The 10,580-nt window shown below is 36.9% G+C and overlaps 1 protein-coding gene across 1 annotated transcript; it reads right to left on the reverse strand.

Annotated features, from left to right (window-relative positions):
• Positions 1–2,041: 2,041 nt before the first annotated feature.
• LOC133721359 (protein DJ-1 homolog D-like) lies at positions 2,042–10,281 on the reverse strand. Its single transcript, XM_062147945.1, has 4 exons — positions 9,995–10,281; positions 5,021–5,461; positions 3,040–3,402; positions 2,042–2,423 (listed from the first exon to the last, which is right to left on the reverse strand). The coding sequence occupies exons 1-4, from the start codon at positions 10,163–10,165 to the stop codon at positions 2,235–2,237; spliced, it is 1,164 nt and encodes a 387-aa protein (XP_062003929.1). The 5' UTR covers positions 10,166–10,281; the 3' UTR covers positions 2,042–2,234.
• Between the last annotated feature and the right edge of the window lie 299 nt (positions 10,282–10,580).

Below are 10,580 nucleotides of genomic sequence, written 5' to 3' on the forward strand. Positions count from 1 at the left end.
TGGTCTCTTGCCTACCACTTGAAATTGGGTCTTCTATTACTTTCTTCTTAGTTTACTCTAGTTGTACACCAATTGAGGTCTCTAGGCGACTAGGTTTACTTTTCAAAGAGGGGTTAGTAGTGAAGACTTGATTTCTTGTTGTTTAGGCTCAATAAGTGAGCATATGTGTTAACAGTGAAGGTACTTGTCTTTTGCTTGGCGGCTTGTGCCATCTAGATTTTAGGTATGAGACAGCATCTGATGTATGTGCCTTCTGGCCTTTAGTTAATGAAGCTATCCTTTTATCAAAAAAAAATTACAATTATAGAGTTTGGTTGAACTTGTTCTGATTTTGTCTATATTCAATGTTTATTCGGCAAGTTAGGATTTTCATCATGAAGTTGTAATGATGATTTATTCCATGTTTGTCAGGTATTGATTGTTGAAGCTATTGCAGATCATGTTGAGTTTTGTGAATTGTATGTCCACTGTCATCTAGAATTACATAGGATAAGAACTTGTAATTATAAATTGTTTAGTTGATTGTAATTGTAGCTTCTAGTCTTGTGTTACATTTATAAGGATAAAATAAATGTCCTCTTACATTTCTAAGGACATCTGTTGTGGGATTTCAAGAATGCTTTATAATTGTCTTCTTCTCTTTTTAAGGACACTTTATATTGATATGAGAACTTCTTTTTTTTTGTGTTATGTAATAGATACAAGGACGTTTTTTTTAAGATTTGAGGACTTTTTTTTAGCGTCTTAGTAAACATTAGATGACAGTTTCATGAGATTTAAGGATGATTTTTCAATGTCCTAATATACATTAGAGGACACTTATTTTGAGTTTAGAGGATGTTTTTTAAGTGTCTTTATAGATAATAGAGGACGTTTTTCCAACGTCCTTGTAAGTGACTTACAATGACTCCTTGATAGATGACGCTTTTTTCAAGGACATTTTTCGAACGTCTTTAAAGCCGTTTTTTGTAGTAGTTTTACTGTTTCGCGAAGAAAATCGAGTCCGAGAAAGGAGACATCATCAAGACTGAAGCTGATGGCTCTGAGAGAGAGCAAGGTCAAGACTGCTATACTAGGTCGTCCCCGTCCCAAAGTCACATCAGTAAATTTTTACCGCTTGAAATTAGGTTTTGCAATTTAGGTTTTGGTTTTGTAGGAAATTGATTTGTGTTTTTTGTTTCGCGAAGCAAAGCGAGTCCGAGAAGGGCGACATCGTCAAGAACGAAGCTGATGGCTCTGAGAGCAAGGTCAAGACTGCTATACTAGCTTGTCCTCGTCCCAAAATCACATCGGTAAGTTTTCGAAGCCTGAAATTAGGTTTTGCAATTTAGGTTTTTGTTTGGTAGAAATGATACGTGTTTTTCGTTTCGCGAAGCACAGCGATTCAAAGAAGGGCGACATTATTAAGATTGAAGCTGATGGCTCTGAGAGCAAGGTCAAAAACTACTGTACTTGGTTGTCTCAGTCTTAAAATCACATCGATAAGTTTTCAGAGCCTGAAATTAGGTTTTGCAATTTAGGTTTTTTTTTTTGGTAGAAAACGGATACATTTTTTTTGTTTCGCGAAGCATAGTGATTCAGAGAAGGGAAACGTCGCCAAGACTGAAGCTGATGGCTCTGAGAGCAAGGTTAAGACTACTGTACTTGGTCATCCTGGTCCTAAAATCACATTGGTAAGTTTTCAGCACCTGAAATTAGGTTTTGGTTTGGCGAAAATTGATATGTGCTTTTGTTTCGTGAAGAAGAGTGAGTCAGAGAAGGGCGACATCGTCAAGACTGAAGCTGACGGTCCTAAGAGTAAAGTCAAGACAACTATACTAGGTCCTCCCCGTCCCCAAATCACATCGGTAAGTTTCAACGCCTGAAATTAGTTTTGGTTAATGCGCCATACAATTGTATATCAATTTTTGTCTAATCAGTTGACTTATTGAATTTATAGCATGCAAGTTATGGATTGAGATTGTATGTGATGGTGGAAAATTGCAAAGATTTCGTTCGGATTATGTGTGTATTAGAAGTGATTAATCAAAAGTTCAGTCAATTTATTTGAAAGAACTTAAAAACACGGCGACTTTCCATTCCCCAAGCAAAGGTGCATGGCACATGTCATGTATAAATTACAACCACAGTATCATCTTCCCCTAGTCTCATACATGTTATCAACTTATTACTCTTTGATGGATTACTGTAGTAAGGGTATATTTTACACGTAAAGGATCACCTGGTAATAGCAACTAAAATGATACTCCAACATCCAGCAATGCCATCAATTGAGAGATGAACTCCGGGTGGCCTGGCCAAGCCGCTCCAGTCACCAAATTCCCATCAGTGAAGCAACGATGTATTGGATTGGGTTCAAGCCATGTTGCTCCTGACAAAATCACATTAAGCTTCACCGCAGGGTACGCAGTGCAATTCCTTCCCTGAAATGTAGCAAATTACAAATAATTAAGACATAGTCAAAGGACAGCCTAATGAGAATTTTATTAACCACCTCATCTCTGCAAATGGAAATGAAACACTCTGCCCTCTCCCAAATAACTAATATACTTGAAAGTTAGCAGTTACAAATAGATCACTACAGAAACGAGGTACAAAGAAAAACTTGTCTGCTTGTTTCTAAAATAGAAGCTGTTTTTTGCTTTTTCATTACTTAGTACCATTTACTTAATCTGAAGAACAGAAGAAAATATGGGCAAGAATTCATAAAATGTTATAAAAACGTATACCAGCTTAGCTTAGAAACCAGACACTGACCCTGACTATAGGGTACTAAAGACGCACTTATCAACTTTATAATTTAATTGAGTATTTTATACATGTAGCATCTTTAAGTCAGTAGTTCCTATTTGGTTCCAAAATTCGACTTTCTTAGGGATGAAAATAAAGAAAGAGAAAGGACCAAATTGGAAACAAGATGAAAGTTTAGAAAACAAAGGGTGCATTATGACTAAAAGAAGCAAGTAAAAATACTCCTTGAATTTCAAAGGAATCCCATGTTGCTCATATGTACTAAAGACACCCGTGTCAACAGCCTACCTGTAGAACGCCAGCAGCAGCTAGAATCTGTTGCCCATGGCAGATCGATGCAATTGGTTTCTTGGCTTCCATAATTTGTTTCACTAGTTCAATAACTTTCTTATCCAGTGCCAAATATTCTGGAGCCCGACCACCAGGGATTACAAGAGCATCATAAATGGAGGCATCTAAACCTTCAAAATCAGCTGTTAAAGTAAAATTATGTCCTGGCTTCTCACTGTAGGTTTGATCACCTTCAAAATCATGGACAGCAGTTGCGCAGATATCACCAGCTTTCTTCTTGGGGCATGCTCCATCGACATGGCACCCTAGAGCTTGAAGCGACTGAAAAGGCACTGCTACCTCATAATCTTCCATGAAGTCCTACAAATATTGGGGATAGAATGTGGAAGTTAGTAACTTTGAGACATCTAAGACTTTAGTCATTGGCAGATCATATGTAGACAAGCAGTAATTCATATAATTCATATACCCCTTTTACCTTATTATGGGGTTATTTATTTCTGTTTTGGAAAGAGTAGCCAATCCTGATTTTGTTGAACAAGCACTAATTTGATTCAGAATATAGATATTAGAATATTGTGATGTAGGACTTTCTGGACAGAGAACCATAAAACAACTTACATGGATAGGTACCAAAAGAAGGGGACAATAAAAGGCTATAATTGCATATATGATGAGCTGTTAGCTTCTACTTTGATCATGTCAGTTTGTTAGAGAGAGGTTTTGGGGTAGAACAAAATAGGGCGTTGAAATGTAAAATGCCAGTAGTGATCAGCACATTCAACAGTATACCCACAATACACAAGTTTTAAAAATAAAAGCTAACAGGGAAAGCCTATGCATATGGCCAGATAAAGTTACCATTTTATTCAACATGCAGATGGCTATATTAAGGTAACATCAAAGTCTGAAAATGATAATAACAACAAAAGTGAATTACAAGAGCCATCCCTAGAAGGAAACTAATCTAGTAATGCGCTTCTAGGATCTTACACATCCACCAATTACATGAAAATATGAAAGAGCACTTTATTGGGGTAAATTATTTTGTACTGATTCCTTTCCATGAAGTGCTCTTTCTTGTCATCGTAATAAGTATTGCCTCATTAAGATTTTCTAAGCACTATCACTGTTGGACAAGCCAAAACAAGATTAGGCTGGGAAGTGAATAGAAACAACCAAAACAAACAAAAATAATAATATAACTTGACATGCCACAGGTTAAATTACCAAAATATGTCTTTGCTTAATAATTTTGAGAGTAACAGTTAACCAAAGAACAACAACATAAAGCACCAAAAATTAACAACTAAGAGTAACTAAACTCATAGAGGGGTTATGACCAAAAAAAAAACTCATAGAGGGGGACAAATCAGCACTATGAAGAAGTCAAGAAACTGAACTATTTATCCTTAGTTTTTACGATTCTTCTCTAAGGTATTTCAATGACTGTTTGGTTGTGTCACAATTCCTAGTCAAATCAAATTGACATGCAACAAACTCAATCTGACAACACATAAATAGGTGTTCAAGTGTAAAATGTGACCAAATAGGCCTACCATTCCACCAATTAAAAAACCACCAATATATTGATGTGGCATACAGCCATAGAACTAATCACGGAATCCAACAATATGAGATTTATGATGCATCTCATAAAGTCCAATCAGGCTTCCTACCCTGTCTCTTTGATAGAATATGTCAAGGCGACAAGGCTACATCTACATCAACTCTCTTTGTTGAAGTTATCTGCATGCCAAATTATGCATGTATGTTTATGGATTGCATATATTGACTGTCTAATGCACAGTATTCAGCAGTCAACAAAAAGGACCTCTAGACCACCGTATTCATATTTGCTTATGCTGGGTTTCCAGCAAATTGGGGCATAACCTCTGTGTTTTAACTCCAGCATGATCATATGTTTGGCATTGCACTACAAAGGGAAATAAATCTAAATGAGGAAACTAAAACTTACTCCACAGAGAAACAGAACTCTTCTATCTGGACCAGTTATGTTGCCTCCTAGTGCCTTCACAAAAGCCCTAATGAACTCAGGATGGCATTCATATGTAGCCCCTGTTATTATGTTACCATCAACAACACACGCAGCCATGGTCTCTGGTTCCACCCAGTGAGCACCTGCAGCAACAAGTACAGGTCCCACAGCAGGATATGCTGTGCACTTCCGACCTTTAAGCGAGCCAGCAGCTGCTAGGACCAATTGCCCATGGCAAATTGATGCAATTGCCTTTGTGGAGTCTGTAAACTTTTTCACCAAATCTACAACTGATGCATCAATAGCAAGATATTCAGGAGCCCGCCCTCCTGGGATTATTAATCCATCATAATTGTCAGCTTCAACGTCATCGAATGTTGCATTGAGTGTAAAATTATGACCACGTGATTCGGAATATGTCTGCAACAAAAAGAATACTCATGAAAACAAGAAACAGAATAAAACAGAAGGGATAGGTATAAATATAGCTTTCATGATTTGTAATTATATGTACATTACAAAGACAGATCATTGATGAGAAAACCTAGTTGGCCAATTATTAGTGTATTGTCATGGACATATGGAACTTATAGTGATTTCTTTGCAAAGATATTCTACTGGTTCTGTTGCAAATTTCTTGCCTGTGAGAATGCAGTAAATATACTGTGGTTGTAAATTCCTGTTTTGTGGACCTTGGAATCGAGTCAGAGCAGAGTCTTAGTCACTCTAGAACCAGACCAACAAAACAAACAAAAACATCTCTAGATTAGTTCTAATTGTTTGATGATAGCACAATTATTTCACTTAGGCATGAACTTGTGCTCTGTTCACTAGTCCATTACCACTCATGGCCAGCCTGGATGTATCACAACAGAGAGAAAGTAGATACTGGAAGAATCTGTATGACCTGAACAAAAACCTGGTGGAAACAGAACTGTCATCCTACAGCTGCAGCTGCAGCTACATTGCAGTCTAGAGTAATTGAGGAAAGAGTTAAATCTATGAATTCCACTGACATAGAAGCCTACAGAGCAGACCAGAGCCAAACTCTCTCCCAGATTTCTTCCGGCCCTAACCCCTATGTAGTTTTTGCTCCTTTTGCTTTCCAAGATTCCTCCATTCTAAGCTAATAAACGGTATTCAGAAAACTCATTGGTGTCTAACAGTTAATTATATGAATCATATAGCTCGTACACTTTAACTCCTCGATACATCATGGAAGACGTAGACTGCCTTAATCAAACCTACATACATGTGCATATTACCCATTCAAAAAAGCCAATGTAATGGGATTCCCAATTGTACATGCAACTCCCATACCCTCTGAATCCAGGTGAAAAGGGATTCTAAAGGCATAACAACACCGTCACGTCTGCTATTGCCTCTAGTATTGTCAGTCCCAGCATGCACGAGGGTGTATATACTGGGATCCACACACCACAAGGTGGATAGGCTCTGATTCCCAAATGTAACTCCATTTCTGTTACAGACTTACTGGATGCAACAGTTAGAATTTTCTTATGGATGTGAATCTACAGTAGATTTCCCTACCCACCTTTGGATTGGACCAAAAATGATATATGCATCAGAGAACATCCCCCTTGAGTAGATCTTCCCCTAAATGCCCCTCAGAAGTAGTGGGCAGACTCTCGATCCAACAGGAGGACAATGAGAGTGGTGGCAGCATGTAACGAACAAGAACAAAATAAGAATATAAAATACTAAAGTGAAATTTGTGTTGACCTAGACAGTACCATGGTGCATATGCAGAAACTAGACCCAATCATACAGTACAACTCAGAACATAGGGAGACAGAGGAAACCTGCCTTATCCCTGTACCTTAATTTTAGGCACTGCCATCAGAAGCAAAGACATTCCCTACACCTTGACTTAGGCACGTAAAACCTTTGTTTTCTTGGACAAGAAAAGAAAATGAGGACTATTACAAGCCTAACTTTGTGATCTCAGTGATCCACTCATGTGGAAATTTTGGAGGTGTGGTTTAAACCCTTGTAAAAGGCATACCCAGTTGGACACAGTAGATTCAATGGATGAGAATAACTAAATAAAAAGTGACCATGAGGACGCATGAGATAGGTAGCTGCTCCTTCCCAAAGCCATTGGGCATTTAGAACTTCTCTGCATCAACTAAGTGATTCAATTACCGTCCCTACCCCATGTATCTTTAGATATATGTCCACTCAGTCACTGCAGACTTGATGAAGCTTGCACGAAGCCACTGTTAGGGTCATTAAATCATCCTTTGAATATCCATTTAGTGTGACATACCAAAGAAGTGACTAACATCTTGGGTCAATAGACTCCAATAGATGCACCCAACCATTCCGCCCTAATTAGGCGTGGTTTCATCCAAGCTCTCATTACAGGTTGGTTATCGATCTCATAATGAGTGAGAAAGCATTGTAAATAGTTAGTTCCCCAACTCCTGATAGTTGTACCATTCCTGCTTTACTTTTGCCATATAGCTTTCCTCAAAAACTAGAGTTGGTGCCAATTTATCAGTGATAAATGCAAGGATCAATGTTCTCCATTTGACTTTCACCAATTCAACTTAGGTTGCTATCAAAAGATCATACAACAGCATTTATACGTAAATACGGTCCGGTACACCTGATCACCAGATGACCAGGGAATTTGTGTTCACCTTCTGGATTTATATTGAAGGGCTGAGATTAAATTGAATGTGTTTTTACTGTTTTACTCCCAGCCTTTGAAATTAAAGTGTGGATGAACACAATTACCTGGTCACCAAGTGTTCAGGTGAACGCTACTGTAAAGAAACATTTAACACATGCGGACTAAATCAAGAATACTTGTGGAAGGCTAAGTTAGATATTTCCAACTGAAATTTGTCAAATCCAAGGCAAATCTATGCATGAGTATACAGTCCACTAGAGCTAAAGCACAACCATTGGTTAAACTCCATAATAATATTTATTGCTTTTCTCTGTAAATCCAAATCATAAACAAGCATATATTGGCTGATGCACACTCCAAAGGGCAAATCAAACATGGAAAGGATGCTATCTCATAGACTTCAAAATATTTATTTCCAGTCTACATATTCTCGAATCTTGCATAAGCAACATGTCCCATATCTAAGAATTGTAAGCATTGACGTCTTATGTTCCTATTCACATGAACACAACAACTATGACAAACTAGGCATTATGTTAACAATAATGTCTTGCATTTTTGAGATACATACATTTATTACATAGATAGCTCTAGTTTGGTCTTGAAAATAACTTAGTGTAATCAAACTTAAAAGATTGCCTTCTTAATGAATCTGAAAACTAGATTTTACCATGTCAAGTAAACCTTTGAAATAAAACTAGTTGAACTCTAAGTTGCAAGGCGAGCAGCTTTAAAATTTAGAACTTCAATACATAAAAATAGCTCTAAGTTTGACAAAAACAGAGGAATACAAATATAAGTACATTAATATCACATCATAAAATATCTAGGTACTTAAATTGTAAACAAAATCTGTTATATATCAAGGTTTTTTTTTTTTTTTTTTTTTTTTTTATAAGTGATCGACAAGGTTTTTTATTTTTATTTTTTATATATCAAGTGATCGACAAGGTTTTTTATTTTTATTTTTTTATATATCAAGGGATTGACAAGGTTTTTTATTTTTATTTTTTTTTATAAGAACCAGCTTTTATTTTTATTAAACAACAAGCATAATACAAAAGAAATAGACTAGAAGTCCGCATAAGAAAAGAGAGACAGTTTGAGCAAAACAACAAGATACTCAACTGACACTAAAACATAATAAGAAATGAACCCTAGACTACAACAGCTTGCCAATCTAGAATAATTTCTGAAAGAGTGGAATCTATAAACTCTCCAGATATAGATGCCCAGAACTTAACTCTTTGCCACAGCTCTTCCAACTCCACACCACCATAGGCTTCAAACATGCTTTTGTTTCTTTCTATCCATACCAAAAAGTGTAAATAGCATGAAACAGTCGCGTAGCACATATAGTTGAAAGATCTCTCACATGAATTTAATCAAACTGGTAGGGTATAAGACTTGGATCAAATAAGAGATAAGAACAGAAGTGGATCAGATAACTTCCAAGAGAGAAAAATGAAAATGAGGACCGTGCAATAGTTAGGCAGATGACAAGAAAGAGTTGAAGGAATTTAAAAAAAAAAAAAAAAAGGAAAAAAAAGAATCAACAATTCTTCATCTTATGGATGAGGTGAGCTGTGATACAATTGCAGTAAGACACCGGCTATCCCAACTACCTTCAAAAATCATTACCAAGGATTTAAACTTATCTAATTATGCACAGATAAGTCTATAAGGGTGCTACGTGAGCAGGCCTCCTGCTCCTGTATGTCCTAGCTACTAGAGTGTTTACAAAGAACTTCTCTCTGATCTTTCAATCAACTCAAGAAATAGAACGGTAAATATCCAAGTGTCACTGTATATAAGTATTACAAAACTAGTAATAAGCTAAACTTAATTATTAGGTAAATGAAGACTGGCAAAAGAGTATTATTAGGTAAAGTAGTAAAGCATCTCTTGTTTCTTATGTAAAATAACTTAATAACTAATATCTATATACTGAACAAAAATACAGGTGCTTAAATTCCGGCTAGGAGTTTACGAATATATGTGAAGTAGTATCCGATCATTTTGGTGTTAACTATAATCTAAATAACTGTAGACAATTACAAACAACAGAAAAAGCCAGTTGATGGTTTTGGTTCAAACATTGCCGAATGACCAATTACCTATTTCAAAGAGCAGTCAATATATGTTTCATAGCCCATGTATAGACCTAACATACGAGTTCAGATCAATTGCAAATCTTCCGATGATTTCCGACTTAAACAAAGTAAGTATTGAGTGCATCAAAATTCAAGTTTTGGATGATCAATAAAATAAAAAGAAGAGGGTGATGGAGGAACCTGGTGAGAAGGAGAGAGTTGATGAATGGCGGTGCGGCAGATGTCGCCGGCTTTCTTTCCGGGACAGACGGCATCGACGGCAACTCCAAAGGCCTGCAACGCTTGAAAAGGGACCATGGCCTCCTGATCTTCCATGTAGTCCCCGCACAGCATCAACACCCTGCGCTTCATTTCTGATTTCTGAGAGATGATGATGTGGACTCGGATTCAGAATTTCTGGACTGAACTAGTACACTTCCTTTGCCAACAAAAAAACAAACAACAAATAAACGGATAGACCAAGAGACACATACTAGATAATAATATCATGAGGAGTTGAGGACATCCATGTGCCAAATACTAGAAAGTAGACTTGTAAATGGACCGGATTTGGATCGGATCGACCTAAATCCAAATCCGTTTACTTAAAAAAAAATTTGATCCAAACCCGCTCCGTTAACCCGGCGGATCGTTGATAGCTCGATCCAAATCCGTATCCGCCGGGTTAACGGATACCCGATCCGCTTATCTGACCCGTTATAATTTCAAATATTTTAAAATTTTAAATAGTAATATTAAATTTATATCATGATACCTCATAAGATAT

Source organism: Rosa rugosa, chromosome 7 (genome assembly GCF_958449725.1).
Source record: "Rosa rugosa chromosome 7, drRosRugo1.1, whole genome shotgun sequence".
NCBI classification, from domain to species: Eukaryota; Viridiplantae; Streptophyta; class Magnoliopsida; order Rosales; family Rosaceae; genus Rosa; species Rosa rugosa.

Bases quoted from the DNA above. Each gene is read 5' to 3' on its own strand.
- LOC133721359 (XM_062147945.1), bottom strand. From the start codon at position 10,165: ATGAAGCGCAGGGTGTTGATGCTGTGCGGGGACTACATGGAAGATCAG. The intron at 3,403-5,020 runs GTAAGTTTTAGT...CAATATTTGTAG, and splicing joins GAGTTCTGTTTCTCTGTGGA to GACTTCATGGAAGATTATGA. The intron at 2,424-3,039 runs GTAGGCTGTTGA...GCTACATTTCAG, and splicing joins CTGCTGCTGGCGTTCTACAG to GGAAGGAATTGCACTGCGTA.